The 20,725-nt window shown below is 33.1% G+C and overlaps 1 protein-coding gene and 1 long non-coding RNA gene across 3 annotated transcripts in view; both read left to right on the top strand.

Moving 5' to 3' along the window:
* The window catches only part of LOC124953144 (E3 ubiquitin-protein ligase MYLIP), a 116,782-nt gene that overhangs the window by 21,364 nt on the left and 74,693 nt on the right, over nucleotides 1–20,725 (top strand). The window contains exon 2 of one of the 2 annotated variants that reach the window (XM_047504100.1): nucleotides 17,833–17,920. The exons of the other annotated variant lie outside the window; for it this stretch is intronic. Within the exon in view, the coding sequence (XP_047360056.1) occupies nucleotides 17,909–17,920 (12 nt within the window). The 5' untranslated portion in view covers nucleotides 17,833–17,908. The remainder of the gene's footprint in view (nucleotides 1–17,832; nucleotides 17,921–20,725) is intronic. 2 annotated transcript variants of the gene reach the window in all.
* Nucleotides 6,197–7,774, top strand: LOC124953146. The gene is made up of 2 exons (XR_007102130.1): nucleotides 6,197–6,807; nucleotides 7,148–7,774. It is a non-coding gene; the product is annotated as an uncharacterized LOC124953146 (long non-coding RNA).

Here is a 20,725-nt window from a genome sequence, read left to right as displayed (position 1 = left end):
CTTTCCATAGAACATTACCAAAGTGACATGGATTCTCTTTGTGGTAGTAGAACTTTCGAACTGCTTCTCCTCTTGACTCGGTAAAAGACAATGTACAACATTTCATGGATATTCTTCTTCCATTGATGGCGTGTTCTTCTTATTAAAATTGAAATCGCGATGTTTCATAGATCGTCCACCAATCAGATACCTCTCTTCTAATTGAATAAGTTTTATAAGAAATTATATGTATATATATATATATATATATCGCTAAGGCCATATAAATCATATAAAATTCGTAATGCGTCACGTTAACTTCAGTGTATAAATAGAAAACAAATAGATTGATCTTCAGTAGATCAAAATCCTTAAGCTCATTTTTAAGATTAAATTCAAGATAAATTATACATATATACGAACGTATAAATATTCAAATATACAAATAGATAAGACATGGCTCATTTAATAGTACCGTATATTTATCGATAAAATGTGAGATTTAAAAAAAAAAAGAAATGATTTCTTTTTTTATCTCTTGATACATCGAATAATAATACTTAAGCCGTGTCAGATAATAATGATTCCGAGATAAACGATGAAATCGTTATGATAGATTGTCATTGCGGAGAGTTAACGCTATTCTTATAGGAAAAGACTTAGATCTGGCGACAGTCGAAAACGATGCGATAAACGTCTATTCCAGAGAACCCACGTACGACATCGCGTCGAAGATAAGCACGAGTTATGGATGGATCGAGACATTCAGGCGATACTGGTACCAGCGTTCCTGAAGCAACGATAAGCCTTCTCTCGATATCGAACAATCGTCGTGGATTAGAAAGCGGCTCTCGAGTTACCTGCTTATTGCCTGCTTCGAAATTCCTCCCCTCTGTGAATTTTCTCGAAATCCTTGTAACATTATCGTTAACCCTTTAATACCTAGCTGTCGATATTAGAACGTATAGTTTAAGATGGGGTCGTGAGATTTTGGAAATCTTTAGAATCAGTATAGGTGAATAAAAAAAGTACAACAATTGAATTCCATGTTTCTTGGATTCTTTTTTAAATAGCAAATATTATTAAAATATAAAATAATGATAATAATTCATGGATAATCGTTGAAATTCGTGAAAGTTCATTTTAATGTTAAAAGGTCAATCACATTTATTTATATTCTATTTCTAGTTTCTCTCTTTCTTTCTCTCTCCCTCTCTCTCTTTTTCTCTCTCGCAGCAATCTAAGTTTCTATTCACGATTGTGGATTCTGTAGGAGACAAGATACTCGATACTCATACGCGCAATAATAGTATTAAGGTTATATTTTGTGGGCTTCATTCAAGTCCATACTCATGTAAATTCGAGACAAAAGAAAGGAAGAAAAAAAAAGCTTGGTGTTTTCTCGTCGTTTCTCGTGAATCTCGACGACCACGCAAAGTGGATTTTCTAGGTGATAGATCACCCAAGATTTAACACTTGTTTACTATAGTCTCTTCGACGTTTGATCAAGAAGCTGTCAATTTTAATCCCACGTTACGACACTTTTACTGCCTCTTGTTTGATCCAGATTTTCCACGGAAAAAATATACTAAAAATGCAAATAGGCAAATACGTTTATAAGACTTTACGTTTTAAATATTACAGATCAGTTGGTAACGCGTTAAAATTAAATGCATAAGTCCATCGTTAGCAATATATGTATAATAGATATAGAATATTTGCATATCTTGAGTGTTAAAGTCTTTTTTGTATCAATGATACCTTTGAAACGTTTATGATGATATCAAAGGAGTCCAAAGTCTGTCTCTTAGGTAATCGTTATCGTTTACATTGAGAACATTCGTTTATATCTTTGTTTAAAGAAGATTTTAAAAAGGCAGAAAAAAAATGACGTTAAGATTGCAAAACTCCATAAGAAATACGTAGAGAGTCACAAAGTGCATTCAGAACCAGTTTTGCTCGTGGGGAACTACCTTAATGCAGCCACCCGCCGCATGCATATATATCGTTGACTACAACGTCTTCGTTGGGTGGATACTCCGACTCTTACATAGTCATGCATACACAGATGCACACGCGCACAATCACACACACACACACACACATCGGTGCATCTGGAAATGCTTATGCCGACGTTTATGCCCTGCTGCTACGCCGGCATTATTACCTCTTCTATTCAGACCACCACTGAGAGAAGCCACCAACAGCTGCACCTAGGTAGTACCTACGTACTTACGGATTCGATAGAAAGTGCTACCTCCCCACTTCTCTTCCACTATTCCCTCAGTCTTTCTCTTTTACTCGAGGTCTCTGTTACAGGTACACACTAATACTAACACGGTTGAGAGAGCTCCGTATACTCGATTCGCGAAACCGTTTCGCGGTGAACATGCTTAGAAGCGAGACATTGCAATAGAGTGCAAGGTCGCTTCAAACTCCTTGCTTCCTCGAACATAGCTCGTAATAATTGGCCAATCTACAGAACTACGAACTGGATTTCTAAGATTGGCATAATGCTCTATCAAGTTTAAAACTATTTACTCTATCTGATATTCGATTCAACTCGTGAATTTCTCCTCGATAGAATTGGTATTATTTCTTGATAGATTATCTGATATTTTATTAGCGATAGATATTTGACAGGTTTAAATGAAATTTTTACTAATATTTTCGATCAATAATAATCACTTATATGACGAAATCCCAAACGATTGGATCAATTAATCAAAAGTCATTTGAAGAATATCAGAAATTTTAAATAGTCCATCGTGACAAGTTACGAAATATTCAATTCGTCGAAATATCATTCGTTATTTATTGCCCTTAATAATATAAAAATGACCAAATCGACTTATCTAACTAATTTTTATCTAAAACAAATATTATATATATATATATATATATATATACATACATATATATAGATATAATGATATAGACGTTCCATAAACAATGCATAAAGAACAAATAAAAGTATCGAAGAGGAGGAATATCGAAGAACGTTGCCTTCGGCAAAGTTCTTTGAGATAAGGATCCACGATATACGTATATATACGTATCTCTATGTTCTCGCACACATCTTCACCGAAGCCATATTTACTCGACTAAAGGTAACGGAGAGCCATCCTCTTCTCGTGTTTCTCGTGGATGAGAACGACCTGCTCTCTCTCTCTCTCTCTCTCCTTCTTTTTCTTTCTTTCTTTCTTTCTTCCTTTCTTTATTTCTTTCTTCTTCTTTTCTTCCTTTCTTTTTCTTCGCTTGAAAGCTCCGAAGATTTTTCTTCGTCGGAAGAAGGATCGAGACATCCGGTAATAGGTCTCTGTAACGTTTCTCGCTTTACTCTCCTCCTCCTTCACACTCTCCCGAAACGCCTTTCTTTTCATTCGAGACTTCGCCCAATTTCGAAGAAACCCCATCGTACGGTGCTTTAAGGAGTATAGTAACTCGGCTTCGTTCCTAGACTTTGACGGAAACGTCTCGATAGACGATTTTGACGTGCGATCGGATCGATGATTTTTCTTCGAAACTATAATCGTGCTCTAACGAGCAAAGTTACCGTCGAGCGAGGTAACAAGAGTGGAGAGAAGTCGACGGCGTTGGGTCAGGGGGTGGAAATAGGGTGTGGTACTTAGTGGTTGGGCTAATGTATAGACCAATTTCTTCTCAACAAATAATTACACATCGTCGATTCTTTCGTTGATTGCTTTTCTCATTGTATCCTACCATTCGAGTCCTAAAAGGGTTTATTTTTCCTTTTTTTTTCCTTCCCCTTTTCTTTCTTTCTTTCTTTTTAAATTGAAGGTTGGTAATTGTTCTTGACTTCCATTGTTCTTTAATTATCGTCACTTTAATGAACGTTTCAAACGATAACAGTTACCTGTTATCTTTTTCGATTTTTGTTTTTTCAAAGATATATATATATATATATATTATTTATAACATATATACGACATATATACGTGTGTTTTTATACGATTTCACTATGTTAACCTTTTTATATAAGGACAAAAGAAGAAAGTGGAAAATACCAGTGAAAATACAGCCGTTTTAATGGATTATCACTGCCTTAGGTCGAGGAGCTCGATAAAGACGAGTAAAAGGGTGAAATCGTGTAAATCGACCGCATAGAGCCATGGTTTTATATCACGTAACAAGTACCTCTTTCGATACGCTTCGGAGAAACGCTTACTCGCTAATTGCGGCTGAGCTTTTTCTGTTAATTACACGGTTCCTCATTAACGACGAATCGTACCGCAAGACTATCGTACGATTTCCTCGAAAAGTCTTTCTTCTTATCGAATAGAAATCGAAATTTCTACGATAAGAGGAAAGAATACGTAATCAAATGTTTTAAAATATCTTTCAAATGAATTTTAGAAAGTAACTGGTTAGAAAAAGAAGCTCATCGAAGATCTTTGATTTTTATATCTACCTTTTTAACTATCCAAACTCTTTTTCTCGAGAAATCTTTGTGGAAAATTCTAAGTGAAAGAATACCGGTGTGACGTTCGAATGCCGTTTTCCATCTAGCGAAATGGAAATAGAAATAGTGGAAAATGTTCTAGAAGAATAGATCGTCCTCTTTTTTCTTTTATTCTTCTAGATCTCTTTCTCTCTCTCTCTCTCTCTCTCTCTCTCTCTCTCTCTCTCTCTCTTTCTTTTTTCTCAACATGGCACGGTTCGTATCAATCTCCTTTTACTTCGCTTACTCCGTTCTTTTTTCATTTGGTTCGAAACATTTCCTTTCTTTTTTTCGATGAAATACGAAGTGAGAATGATCGATCTCAAATATTTCAAGTTTATTATTTTTGTTTAAGAATAATGTTCTCGAGAATCTCAATGTTTGTCTGTTTCCGTGCTTGCTTTCCAAAACGAAGTTTGCATTAACGAGCTTCCAGTAGCTACGGTGGCACGAAGGAACGCCTAAGAGTTTTCCTCACGGAAAGGGAGCTTTCTTTGTCTGATAAATGATCTTTCGTTTACTCGACAAAGACAAATTCATGGAATTACGGTAGTTGGTAGTGCGTCACAGACGGTATTAATGATTCGCCAAGTGTTGCGAATTTATGGTTAAAATATGAAACTCCTTAATCGTTTCGATTGTGGCTCGATGGTTATAAATCATTGGTTTAGATTTTTATAAAGCAATTCGAAGACGGTTTTGAGTTTCTCTCTTATATTATAAAAATCATTAAAAATTGTCGAAAAAATAGAAAAAGATAGAACGTATAATATGAGATCTGACAAATTGTGATTTTATTTTAAATAGGAAAGACGATACAAAATTTATAGAATGTTTTAAATGCTTGAACATTATTAAAAATGATTTTAAAAATATCATACAAAGATGCCAATTAAAATATTCATAATTGTAATTCATTTTTTACGACGTTATATTTTTCTCTAATACAAATGATTTCCATGAGGTCTTGTTTGCAGTACAAAGAGAGAGAGAGAGACAGACAGAGAGAGAGAGAGAGACAGAGACAAAGAGAAAGAGAGAAGATAGACATTGTCTTTAGAAGTTTCAAGGATCGTTTTATCGGGACGGTTTAACTTATATCCGGGGTAGGTCTTCTACACTATTGGCGACTTTCCAGGCGCCGAGGAATCGGTTGCCGAGATTAGTTCCTACTCTTGACACGATCTACAATGGAAACAGTGACGTATAGGAGAGGCATTATGGTGCCCGGCTGTCTGCTTGCATGCTACTTAAGTATTCTATCGAGTGCTTTAAATTCTTGAACACGACCCATGTTTCCTATCGAGCCGCCTTAAATTCTTGATCACGATTACCGTCGTCACGTTAAGTTCGAATACTCTATAACACATACACACACACACACACACACACACACACACACATATATATATATATATAGTATGTTTCTTTCTTGGAAGCTCGGAATAATATGCTGAATGTGATCGATTCGGTAAAAAATATTTTTTTTTCTTTTTTTTTTTTTTTTCTTTTTTTATTAAAGTATCGCAACGACTCATAAACAGATAAACAGCATTGTTACAAAAACGCCTGTTGAATCATTCTTCTTAGAAAAACAATAAAGACAAGGACGACGAAAACGACGGAACGATCGATAAATATAGCTGATATATAAACCGACCTTCATTGAAATGAGCAAGCAGTATATTTCAACTAAATGATTATGCAGTATTTTAATCAATGTTGTGTTATGCAATTTAAAAGCGAATAATTTATTTAAAGTTAATTTTTTATATTCAATATTTTTATATTCGTCGAATGTTTATGCATATCGGAAAATTCTTGAAAGTATTCTGAATGAAATTCGTATATAGTCATAAGAAGTATTTATATATCTTATACTTTGTAGAAAGATAGAAACGAATTGTCTGAAAAACGTCGAAGTTCATTCGACGTTCGATTTCAAGGAAACGACTTTCCCTCGAGCGTGTTCCTTGGCATCCTTTTTCACGAGGACAAGAGGGTGTAAAGCGTAAAGAAACAAAGTTTCAAAGGAGTATCTACTTTGAATTCTCACGCAGCATCTCAAAGAACAAACCGCAAGGCGCAAACCGAAAGTGCATGCGCGTGTTCACTCGCGCAAGGAGAGATACGACCAACTCGAAGTGAATTTGCTTGTAATAATGTATATACCTGGTACCAGAGACCTAGGTACCTTCCTAAACTATGTAAAGATGCACGTAGAGTAGCTGAAGGTACACTCGTATTCCTAAGTCTATAAATCGCAAAGGATTTTCGGAAGTCTGAAGAGAAACGTATAGATCTACTTTGTAGTTTCTACTTTCGGAGTAATCCACGACGACGGAGAGAGTGCCAATTTGCATCAGGTAAAGATTTTACTCTCTAACGTCTATCCTGAATTATAAGTTCTTTTTCTCTTTTTTTTTTTTTGTTTTTTTTTGTTTTTTTTTTTCAAAATTTATTAAAATTATAATAAATAATACAAATGGTATAATAAATAATACATGGTTACAACGATTATCCCTTTAAAGATATCAAAATATTATCTAATCATAATCACGTTCATTTATTCAAACGAATTAGTTTCGATAAAACTACTCGTCCGATATTAATCATTTTTGATTTATTATTCCTCATTTTGTATAATACCTTATCATTATTTTATTCTTTCCAAAGTGTTCGTTCAGTACATCTTCTTGTCCATAGAATATTAAATGTACCTCGAAGCAAACTAATTTGATGACCCTTGAACAACAAAAGTAGAAAGAAAAAAATGAGTGCAGGATCATTATCTAATTGCGACGTTCAGTGAAAAATTGGGCTGACATGAGCGTTCGTTAAAGGGGTCACAGAACGGTCGAAGATCCTATGCTATTATAATTTATTTAGATTAGTTAAAGTAGTTGAACTTCCCGTTTAAACGATGATCATGTACTCGTGTTGTTCTCCTTATATCGCGACCGAGTGCGAACTTCATGAATATATTCACTTATTTATTTTACTTTTGTTCTACATTTATATTCCTTTTTTGTACATAGTACGTAAAAGATACGATGTAATGTATTTGATAAAAGTCACGTAGCAAAGGCTTATTTAAAAAAACAAATCAAATGAGACTTCGGCAATGCCAAAGTCCGATAAGATCGTTTTGTTTTTGTCGATAAGACACATATGTACAAGAATTCATGCGGAACTAACATATTTATTTTCTTTTTAATGAAACGTTTTTCTTATCAAATCAGATAAAACAAGTTAAACTTACTTAAGTTTAGTAATAACGAGTAAAGAAAAAAAAAAAAAAAAAAAAAAAAGAAAAAAGAAAAAACAAAACAACGAGGACGACTTTTTCAAGTGATTATTGAAACGCACGTTTGCATTAATCGTCATGAATTCGAATAGCAAATATGAATGGATGCGAAATAAAACTCAATTTTGATCGTCGAAGTGTGGACGATATCGAAGAGAGATGGTGGGGGTTAGTCTGGCAAAAGGGTCGCTTGTGCTCGTCCATACTTCGGTAACAGCTGCGAAACGTTGAAAATAAATAGAAACAATCTCTTTTCTGTCAATCGTTCACGATAAACGTTCATCGTGTTGATTTATATTCATATTCGAATGTATTACGTAACAAACCACATAACTGTTCTTTTCCTCGTCCCTCTTCCTTCGTACATACGACATTAACTAACAATAACTTATGCAAATGTATAATAAACGAATAATTCAGTAATATTGAAAGTTAGCTAATAATCATCTATGAATGTGTTGAAATTTAAATTGTAAAAAGGATTAAAGAAAGTTAAACATATGTTTTATTGCAAAATAATGAAATTTTTTATTATTTGAAAAAATTATAATATAATCTTTTCTTATCGGGGACATTGGTATTTAGCTTTATAAGAAAGATGACATGATTTTTTCATATTTTCATATCGGCATAAATCAAATTTGATGGTACGAAAAGATGAAATATTTTTTCGCGTTATACGAAAATGAATTTCTAGGCGATCGTAATTTATCGCTTACTGTGAAATCGAGCGACGTGTAACTGCGACGATAATTTTGTTAGAATCCGTAATATAAGAGACGTCATAGAATCTGGTCAATACCCGTTTAAGTCGTAGCGGAATAAGCTTGGCGAGATGCAGCGACGTTCTCTGACGTGTATTGCACGTATGCAAATGCATGTGTTAATGCACGTGCGCGATCACGTGTACTATTTCGGGGCTTGGAAACGCGCGTATTCCGACAATTCTCTTCCTCTCGTCATCGTTCATCGAGCTACAACCGACAGGGGAGTTCATTATCGGCGCACCCTCGGGCAAATCTCTTGTATATACAGATGAATCATCCGTGCGAATCACTCAACGTGCCGATCGACGTATGTGTGTGCGTATGCGTTAGTATTCATACGAGCACTAGATAATAACCGAACATCCTTCTCTCGTTTATGAGCAAGTTAAATCTACTGCTTTCCCAATGATTTTGAGTTCTCATTTTGTATTCTCTTTCTATAACTGGATCATCATAATTTTACAATTGATTAGCAATGATTTATCGAAGAGGTATTTTATTTCGATACAACTAATATTCGCAGAATTATTTGGAATACGTTTTTTTCTTTTCTTTCTTTCTTTCTTTCTTTCTTTCTTTCTTTTTTTTTTTTTTCTTTTTACCATAATTTAATCGAAAGAATTTCTTTTTTTATAATACGTCTTTCCTTTCATTGTTTTTTTCTTTTTTTTTTTTGTTTTTGTTTTTAAAGCGTTCATTGTATGAGCACGAAATGAGATATTTACGAAGCTATATCAGAATGGTTTACACTCTTACGTCATCGCGCTATTGTTGTTCATAGCTTCTACAAATATTTCTCTGTTTGTTCTAACTGTTAGCTGTTACAAATTGTCCCGTGGTCGTTGCTAGATCATTTCGAATCGAAAACATTGCAAATTACTGCAATATGCAGTTTATCGTCCGCTTATATCTTCGGGTTCGATAATAAAATAGAGATGTCATGTGGAAAATTGTAACGTTATCCTACATAAAAAAAAAAAAAAAAAAATTTTAATTCATATCTCGAGCCAAGACAATGGATCATTTGTGAAATACGATATATAAACGTTCTTTCATAAGTTTTTTTCCCCACTGTGTGCTACTTGTTGCTAGCGAACGACGACACAAGATCACGTAGATGTCGGCGCTTTTTTTTTCAGTGACGTTTACGCGGAATGCAAAGTTACAGTGTCGTCAGGAAAATGACTAGTCTCAAGCGGACATGTTGTTTCCCACAGAACGATTGTTAAATATTCCTTCGTAACTTGTCGAGAATGATGGGGATAATAACGAAAATTTGATATGGAGAAAGGGAAAAAAGAAAGAGAATCTCTTTAATTACAATCACGAAAAAGACTCAACTAAACATAGCAACACGCTTTTCATCTCGTTAGAGTGACACGATAATTACGAAGGCCACCGTACGCGGTGGCTATGACGAAACGGGATGCAATTAAATTTTCTGTATTAAAAAAGAGAGCGTAAGGGAGATTTGGGCGTTGCCTTGTTAGCGACTAATAGAAATACATTTTAATTAGCCCGCTGTTATCGTGTCTCTCGTAGATTTTTCCTCGTGCGTTCAATTCTCATTTCGCAATAACTCTCGTCAGTTTCAAATAATCGACCACGTAGAGATCCATTCGATCGATCATCTCTTGCGAAAGAATTTTAACGTTATTTTTTGTACGATCCATCACGCGTCGATAAAGTTCTGACGATGCTTTAACTTCATTACAAGATTTCCTGTTGCGAAAAACAAAATTGTAATTTATCGGTGCGATTGATTTTTCAACGATCGAGTTATTTTTTCTTTTTTTTCTTTTTTTTTTGTTTTTTGTTTATTACTTTTTTTTTTTTTTTTCCTTTCTTTCCATGAAAAGTTTTCCTTCGTTGGAATACAAAATAATTGCAATTAGTTGAAAATCTCCGATATTTTTTCATACGTGAAATACTTGTTATTCGTTGATATATTTACAATCGAATTCGTTCTTGCAAACATTTTACAAACTATGTTGGATTTTGTATTCGCGAGTACGTTATCGTTGCTTCGGTGTCTCGTTAAAATAAAACCGATCACGTGACGTGATACTAGACGAGCTATCGAAAAGACGAGCACGTGGTTGCTGTTCGTGCGTCGGAAACAGAATAGTCGGTGATGTTAGTTGATAACGGGCGAAATCGTACAAACAAGAACAAACCATACGGAGATACGATACGAAGATTGAACAAAGAGAATGTTGGTGTGTGGGTGTGTGAGAAAGAGAGAGAGAGAGAAAGATTGATGGAACGAGAGGTGTAGAGACGTTGAACGTGCAACCGACAATTACAATCGTGCTGCACATGCGAGTTGCTTTGGGATCGTGTTCGAGGACATTTTGGAATCATACTCTGATATGCACTCATGTAATGCTTCCAATGTAACGCGTGTTCGATACTAGTCAGCAACAAGATGAAATATATGGATTATGAACGATGACGATAGTAAGCAATAGTATCGCCTTGAAACGCGATAATGTTCTCTGTATTTTCGCATATTCATCATACATTAATGGTAATGATATTTGATGATTGATTTTAGCTCTATTTCAAAAATTGACTTTAATTGATACTTTCTTATGGTGATTGTTAAATCTCGAAATAAAAGAAAAAAGTTTCAAGGATTTTTTTTATCACGCTTAGGAAACCAAAGAAAAATTATTCTCTGTTTTAATTAAACACCAAATTCTGACCTGTTTTAGCCTGGAAATAAATTCAGACTCAAGTTTAGTCCAGTCACGTTTCTACATTGACTTCCATAGATGAAATGAATCAGTGTTTTAGACGGTTCGTTTACTAAAATACTGTTTCCTTCTCAAAGAAGATGATGAATTGTATTAGCTAATTTTATTTCAGGAATAGTTCTTTAGTACTGATTTCATTTCGATTTAAATTTATATTTGATATATTTAATCGTTATTCTTTATCTTTTCATTGTTCGTTCTAATCCAACATTAAATATAAAAATATGCAACAATAAAGATTTTCTAAGGCATTAATTAGAAAGAATATATATATGTAGAACGTTTAATTATTAAATGGCTATCATTAATTTATTAAAATCTCATTTGGTGCGGTGACATTATTAATAGCGCAAACCGATAACCTGGAACATTAATTATGGGCCGACTGACGCGTTGTTTTTAAAGGTAAAAGAAGAAAAAAGAAAAGAAACTTTGTTCTTCTCCTATCACCTTTTATATTTTCGTTTTTGAAAATCCTTCCAGGCATCCATTCAGGCGGAAGGTAAATTACTTACGAGGGGAAACGTTTCGTGTGGTTGTTTGTTGTTGTTCCCTCTTTTCGAAAGGAGAAAGACACACGGCGTAAGATTTTTCGAAGAGAATTACGAAAGTTTTCTTTCCTTTGAAGATAATTAATGATTTTTGTACGATGTTTTTCTTCTAGATGAAAAAAAAAAAAAAATGTAAAAGAGGGAGAGAGAGAGAGAGAGAGAGAGATAGGGAGAAGGAGGGGGAAAGAGAGAGCTTCGTTGTAAAAAAAAAAAAAAAAAATGTAGATGAAAAACAAAAGTACGATCAATAATAAGAGATATTTTTTACAAACTAATTAATATCATGTGTTCGTAGTTTGGGATAATTTTTTTCTTGATATTATAATGTTTTCATTAAGAGCGATTACGTTCGGAAAGTTTTCAACATTTTTATTTCTTTTAACAAGCCTTTACATCGAATGGGGTAGTAAAAAAAGTATAGCTAACGATTTATATCGTCTATAAAAAAAATAGAAATTTTTCAAAAGTCACTACTGCCAGTACTGGTAGTCCATTGAAGCCTTATATGAACATTTTTTTTCAGTCGTTATGTTTCATCGAACAAAGCATTTTGTAGCTTTTTATACAAGCAGAGGTGATTTTTTTTTTTTTTTTTTTTTTTTTTTTTTTTTTTTTTTTTTTTTTTTTTTTTTTTTTTTTAAAGAATATATCAACGAGCTAGGATATTTTATACTTCCTGTTTTCGATCTACATTTTCGCATCGTAAATTACAATGTATAATTGAATCAAATCCGGTTATTAAGCAATAATAAAGAATAACGAATGCGCAGTTGAAAAAAAAAAAAATGAGAGAATGTATTATAATGTAGATTATCATCGATATTTCGAACGTATGTGTAGTCCTATATAAAAAAAAACGCATGTGTAAAAATGCCGTAATAAAAAAGATAAAGAAAAAAAAAAAAAAAAAAAAAAAAAGAAAAAAAAAATAAGAAAAAAAAGTAAAAAGAATGAGTAACCCATTCTAAGGGACGTAAATTTCGTAAAAGTTCAATTTTTCCAAGAATAATAACCGATACATCTGTCTCTTTTTCTTTTCCTTTCATTTATTGATCATCGAATAAATTCTTTGTTCGACGTTCCGAAGTTGACCACGACACGTTTTTAATAGCTTTTCAAACGAACGAGCAAACAGCTAGCACGATAAAAGAGTATTTGTACGTGGGTTTTGATTTCGATTGCTTTCTTCGGATATATGCATTTTAATTGGGTATGAAAGTTCGAAAGTTTCCCTCGAGTGCGATCTTTTACGAACGAACGTTCGCTTTTAATGGAAGAAGAAATATCTTCGCTTTCATCGTGATTTTTTTTTTTTTTTTTTTTTTTTTTTTTTTTTTTATATATATATATTTCCTTAACAATCGTTAATGAAGACGACAATAAAAGAAATGTTTGAAGCTTTATCGAATGTAAAAGTGATTATATTGTATTTGATATCTTGATCGTAATGAATTTGGCGAATTTCGAAAATAATTGATAAGGACGTAATGAATGAATTCCTTTTATGTTCTTTTTAAGTAGATAATCATGAAATTAGCCGTGTTCTATCCCAAAGAAGCCATAAGTTATTCTACTCTTGTTAGGAGAGCTTAAGCGATTATTGTAAGACGGACTTTAGTAAAGTGCCCTTTTCCATAGAAGGAATAGACGAATAGAATCACATGTAAGTGCACCTTTAATGCACTCAAGAGCTCTCCTATTTTGAACGTTGTAGAACAAGACCATTATTCGATCGTTCTAATTATTTCTCTTATCAAATTTTTTTTTCTTTCTCTTTTTCTTGTTTTTTTTTTTATTTTTATTTTTTTTTTATTTTTTTTATTTTTTTTATTTTTTTTTTAACGTGAAAAGTAAATTATTTCTTTAAAACAGAGAAAAAGGTTTTATCGCTTCGTTAGATAGATGGCTTAAGAATAATGACGAGAACGATCGTTTTATGTAAACTAAATATTATTCGTATTTGATGTAAATAGATTATTATTAAGTGAAACATCATTATTTAATAATATTTTAACATAGATTAATGAATTAATAACAATGATATAACTGGCTTGTGTAAAAGGGGATATGTAAATCCAAAACGTTAATTCTTCTTTTTGTAATAAATTAAAAGTAAATTTTATTTTTCCGTAATGTAAAAATATTTACACATATCGACACGAACGAAATACTAATTACGAATGCTTTGGAAATATCGTTATCGTCAAAGTAAAACATAGAAACGTAAGTTAGAATTCGTTTTGGTGTTATAGTGAATGCGATTCTCTTTTCGATATCGAAAAGAAAAGAGGCGCCTGGCGTCAAGCCAAATACGAACGGAAAGAGAAAGAGACAGAGATAGATGGCCTCGAACAAGTTATCATTATCGTTTCTTAATTTATCATACCACGTCGGACATTCGATATTACGCGTTAAATTATCATCCATTGTTTAAATGAAATTAGAAAATTTTATTAGATCAATGTGATTTGATTCATCACATTGACTGCCGTATGAGAGAATTACGAAAAAATATAATATGAAAATATTAAAAGATTAGAAAGAGATTGCAGTTCTTTTTTTTTATATTTGTATTTTTTTTTTTTTTTTTTTTTTTTTTTTCTTTAATCGAATATCTCACATTAAAAATCATCTTCAAAATCTTCAAAATCGATCGTAATCTATCAGAAATAGATTTTAGAAAAGTATCGCAAGAGGATTAGCGTATTATCGTTAGACGCTAATGATAGATTTGTTCAATATATTTTATTTGCTTGATCATATTGATATAACGTTGATTAAGTTGCCGATAAAAATTTTCATTGAAGATCTATCGTAGAATGGAATATGAGTCTGACTCGAGTAAATTCTGACCGATCATTAATTTTCAATAGTCATTAACTATTTAAGAGGAAGAAGAAGAAAAAAAAACAAAAAAAGAAAAAAAAAAAGAAAAGAAGAAACAAAAATCGGTGGGATTAATCGTAGAATCGAGCGTTACATCGTTTTTCGAATTTCCCATGGGCATCATCCATCGCGGTTTGTTCTCTTCGATGAAACATACGATGCAGCTGGCTTACTTAGAAGTATGCCTGCTTACACTATATATTCAGTACGTTGTATTCAAGGTCTTCTTCTCTCCCACTTAGAGATACTTTCACTTAATGGATTCCAGCATGCGTATGATATCGTCCTCCCTCACTCTGATGCTCGAGTTTTGTTGAAGTCATAGTTCACTATAAGGACAGCGGTTTAACCATTGTTTAATCATTGTGGTTCATTAAGAAGGATTCAAAAGCTTTATGGCGTGTCAACATACCACTTCTCGTCTGTTAATATTCTGTTTCTGTTTGTCTCATATTCTCTCTCTCTCTCTTTCTCTCTCTCTGTTCATAAATTATATCTCCAGGGGGTCATTTTCAAATAAACTACATGTATCTATACTGTGCTTTCTCTGTGTACGAGAGAATAACGTGTCCATGAATTTGATCTCAAACTCATGTTGATTATGGTCTTGTATATGTGAAGATGGTTATACGTATCTTTATTGCATATACATATCCACAAAAAGTTCATCTATTAATTGATGCATGTTTTAACGACATTAAAAACGAATAAACGAGGTGATGGAAAAAACGTTAAGGAAAATAACAAAGTAAAGGGAAGAGGAAAGTTATCGTACTGATAAAAAAGGATTCTCATAAATAACATGCCACGAATCGTTACAACTCGTACGTAATAAATATCGCTTGTCACAATATCACGTTTCTAAACCCGGTAGCGTGCGCGTGCGCACATGTTTGTCGCAAGCGATTCTGCTCCGGACACGTGCGGTGCCTATTCTGAAACACCATGATATATGGAAAATCAATGCGGTCGCGAAGCGTTATATTTCGGTCAAGGTACGAACTTTTAAATTGCGATAAAACAGAAATAATTGTTAATAATTTATATATTTAAAGTTAATCATATTTTTCTCATTATCTTTTTAATTCCATAAGAAATTAATTTGTATTATTTGTTAAAAATTTTCTATTCGTCGATACAAAAAATAACTTCAAATTTTATTTAATATCGTGATAGAATTGAATCGATATTTGACGATTCCAAACTCGTCAAATTCTATCGTCCTGTATTTTTGAGATATCGGGGGCATTTTAGTTGCCTGTTATGCCTTTCTTCGTCTTTTTTTCGATTATCGTTCAAGTGGAAATCAAGGCGAATTCAATGACGTACGACGACGTTCCATTTCGATCGAATCCACACTTTCCTTCTCTTTCACTATCGACAGCTCCGATCTAACTCGGAAAACAACTGACCCGATAATTTTTCTTTTTAACCGCCATGAAACTCGCATTTAAGGATCGTTTCGTACTTTTATTTGTCAACGGTATCCATAAGGCGTGTCATATATATATATATATATGTATATATATATAGAGAGAGAGAGAGGTAGGTATTAAGAGCAGAATTATGAGGAGATGGGTGCGTACATTCTGGCGATGCAATATTACGTCTGTAAGCATCGAGTCGATCGTAAACAACAGTTTAGGGCTTAGATACGATACACACGAGGCTTTGCCTATCGGCTTCCCAGCGAATTTAATGCCTTTCTCGTTGTCCATTATGTAGCTACTCTTATCGATCGTTTCAACTTGTAAATTCGTTATAAAAATATAAATTATTAAATCATATTAAAGAACAGGATTTATTATGTAACAAGTATATCTACATGTTTACTTTCCTATTTTCGACACGTTAAACATCTTGAATTTTAGTACTTCAATCATAAAGCCAATAAGAATCATGTGATTTAACTTTGAGTCGATAATACTTTAAGTAATAGGGACTATAACCGGTATTCGTTGTCGTCTATAAATATCATCCCACTGTTCGGATGCTAATCCCGCACGAATGGCGCGTTAATGCAAGCAAAGTCACTTTGAGCCAACATTTTACCATTCGACTAACTGTACTAAAAGCTCTATGCGAACAATGGTTTCAGAAGCAGAATATTACGTCAGAGCTCTTGCTGGCAGATATTGTGCAATGAAACAAAACGAGTAGTTCTCTCTTCATACACTCTCTCTCTCTCTCTCTCTCTCTCTCTCTCTCTCTCTCTCTCTTTCTCTATCTCTATCTATTTCGTTTTGTTGCTTTCTAGCTATTTTCCATGTTAATTGAATATACAAAAGAAAATTTATGAAACGACCAACACTGACACTAGTAACGATCATTGGATCAACGAACTCGCATCCTTCCTAACATTTACGACCATTGATGAAGGTACAAAATTACAGTTGGAAAAACAATACCTACATTAGTACGCGTAAGGGAATAATTATACTACCGGTTCTCTAGACACCTCTCTTTTTTGTTAAAACATCATTATATACCGGGACGTATCTACGCGTTCACACGAGAGTGTTCATGTGTTTTCATGCAAGAGTATAATACAACGTTATCATGTTCGAAACACCGGTTCGTTCATTTTGAAGAATTACCATTGGACTGTAAAATAAAAGAGAAACGAATTTTATTGTGTGATTAGCGTGAAACGTGATCGTTTGCGATTAAATTGCATACCATTGAGTTTTCGCAATTGCGTCTCTGAGGTTTCTATTCTATGAAAATGAAGTGACGATTTGGCGAATGTACTGGATCGATCGATATAACATTTATTTCGTAACATTTATTAGTAACATTTTATTGTCTTCTCAAATGACTTCTTTTTTTCTTTTCATAATTTTCTTCAATATCGTCCTATATTAAAAACTATAATTTACTTTTACGCAAATGCATTTTATTTCAATGACATATGATTGAATAAAGTTACGTAACCACAACTAACCATCATTTTTCTCTTGTTCCAGGTAAGACCAAGTTCGAATCTTCGACCAGTTTAAGAAGATACAATCTGCAATTCGAACGCGGAATCATAGGGGAATTCACAATTCTCTTCTATGTTATCTCGGAAGAAGATTTTTCTTGATATGTACGTTACCATATTTATTTTCTCTTTTTATAGATATTGCTTGGACGAAGATTCTTTTGTTGCAACAGAAATAGCTGTTCCATTGAGAAAATTGAATATTTAAATCTCGATGGATAATTCTGTACGTTATATCTATATATTTTTAAAATTTTCCATCGTTAAATCATGAAAAATTAACTCTATGATATTTTTCCATAGATATCTAGTTTTGTTAAAATGTATAGATCAAATGTTTCATCAAATGTATTGATTTCGATAGCAATCATGTTCAATTGGTGGTAAACGAATTTGTTCATGAATTCTTTTGAAATTGTACGAGTTTATAGACTGAAAAGAATTCTCGAAGGGAAGCTCGAACATTGATGTTCCCTGTCGAAGGAAATAAGTTAGGAACGCGTATTTGAAAGGTCGAATAGTCGAGGTCGGACCAACTTGAAATCTTAGAAATGAAATTAATTAAAAGGGCGTGTCTTGAGTGTAGACGCATCACTTGATTTCACGGCTATGAAACACGCCTTGATTGGCTGGAATCGTTCACGCACGCGAGCACATTTATTTTGTTACTTTAATATTTCGCATATTTCTTTCTTTTTAAAAGAATAAGAGAGAGAGAGAGAGAGAGAGAGAGTGCGAGTGAAATTTATGAACGCGCGTAGGACAGAGAAAATCAGACGATATATGACTACAAGAAAGAAGCAAAATGTAATTTCGGTTAAATTATGTTTCCAGTGTTAATATATATATATATATATATATATATATATATATATATATATATATATATAAAAAAAAGAGAGAGATTGAGTTCGAGCTGAGTTGCAAAATGTGTTTCTCTGTCGAGATTAAGATAATATTTTTTCCTTTTTCTCGTCTTGATTAAACTTACCGAAAGTGAATTGTGAGAGCCTTTTTTGCATTTTTGATCGATATTTACAATATATCTCGACATCTTGAAAAATCGTATATGTATTTTGGAATTTTCAAAATTTTTGTAATCATGCGATAACCTCTCAAATAGTAATTACATTTGACGAAATAATGGGATGGATATTAAAAATAAAGATTAAAAAAAATTCTTGTAATTTTTATGTTAAATTATTACGTCGTATGACATGAAAAAAAATTTTCTTCTCAACCATTTGAAACGAATGGCATCATATTGGACATAAGAAGTTTGTTCGAGAACGTGACACAAGTGTGTTGAATATTTAAGGACGATTTGACTTACGCAAAGGGAACCATTCAAGGATTCTTGAAATTTTATTCGTAACTAAATCTTCTACGGAATTCGTAAGAGAGTCCCTTCGATCCCATATGGACAGATTCGATTTTTCCATTAATGCGAGATCGAATATTATAAGGTTACATTTGAATTTAAAGTCTTCCAGTAAGAGTCCCTTGTACGATGTCTTTATTAGATTACAAGTATGAGACTCGTGTCACGAATATATGTATGTGTTCTAAGTATATATATATATATATATATATATATATATATATGCTCATGAATTTGCCGTATTACGGAATGGTTTTACCTTTGGGAAATTTCCGAAATTCCTATTCTCTTATCAGAAACATCTCAGGTATATCGAGCTTTTGCGTAACAACGAATTAAGCTTATACTGTATAATGATAGTAGGTATAGAAGCTACTTAATAGGAGACCTACTTCATTTAAAGTTCCTATCTCTTTGTCTTTCTCGATGAATGAATATTCTTTTTCTTTATCGTTTAATCGCTTGACGTTCGATCGATTATAGTCGAAGTTCGTTTCTATTCGAAATTCAGTTCAGTAAAAGTAAGAGCTACCTCTTTCTCTTCCTCTCTCTTTCTCTCTCTCTTTAAAGAAATTTTTTTTTTTTTTTTTTTTTATGAAAATGTAGCATAAAATTTTTGAAAGGCACCTCGTTTGATACGATTCTAGAATAGAGAGTTCCTTCGTATAAAGCACTTTGAATTCGATGCTTATCCAGACGTCGGTTATGAATATATTTGAAGCACGCGCTCGCGGAACGTGCCACGTTAAAAGAGCACTATATGCTTTTTATCTGTCATCAGTATGGATGTTCGCTCATGAATTACTCGATCAACCTTTTAACTTGATTATGGGACAGCTATAAATGTCTCCTTCGACGATGACAAAATATTTAGTTAAAAAAAATTTTTTTTTTGTTTTTTTCCTTTTTTCTTTAAGGAACGTTTCTACGAATTCTTTCTTTGTTTCCTTTTTGGCCCCTTCTTTTTTTCTTTCTTTTCTTTTTCTTCTTTTCTTTTTCTTCTCTTTTTCTTTTTTTTTTTTTTCTTTGTAATAATTTTCGCAATTGCTTGATCTTTTATTTTTTATAATTAATTTTAGTTATTCAACCGCGGAAGAATCACAAGGCGGAAAATACACAAGGTGAAATCGATCGACGAGATTCCAGTGTCTGGAATGTGTTTTTCAACGTGACAGACGTGGGAAAGCTCGCTAGTCGATTATCTTTTTCTCCTTCAACCCCCTTAACCCATCCCTCTCATTCACCCATTGTGTGGAAATTAAAAAGCATTCCGGTTATTCTCGGACATTTAATTTCACCACTGCGAAATATTCGGCCTTCTCGAAGCAAATTTTAGATTGAAATCGTGACGAGGGATGGAATGTAATTAAAGGTGAAGTAATTCTGTCCATCTTCCATTTATTTTTATGGACGTTCGCTTAGATAAAAGCTTTCGGTTCTAAAGCGACTGGATAAAATCCTTTTCTTCTTTCTCAGTAACATCTGGCATCAAATTGAATCTCGTACTGTTTAAAAAGTCGAGTTGTAGCACTTTTTAACGCAACCTTTCAACGAAAACATAATGTGCGATACGCGAGTAAAAAGATTAATTTGTCGTTGAGTACTTATCGGAATTTTTATTTTAACGAAAGTAATGAGAGCAAAAAAAAA

Source organism: Vespa velutina, chromosome 11 (assembly GCF_912470025.1).
Source record: "Vespa velutina chromosome 11, iVesVel2.1, whole genome shotgun sequence".
NCBI lineage: Eukaryota > Metazoa > Arthropoda > Insecta > Hymenoptera > Vespidae > Vespa > Vespa velutina.
This window is presented reverse-complemented; position numbering and strand designations above follow the sequence as displayed.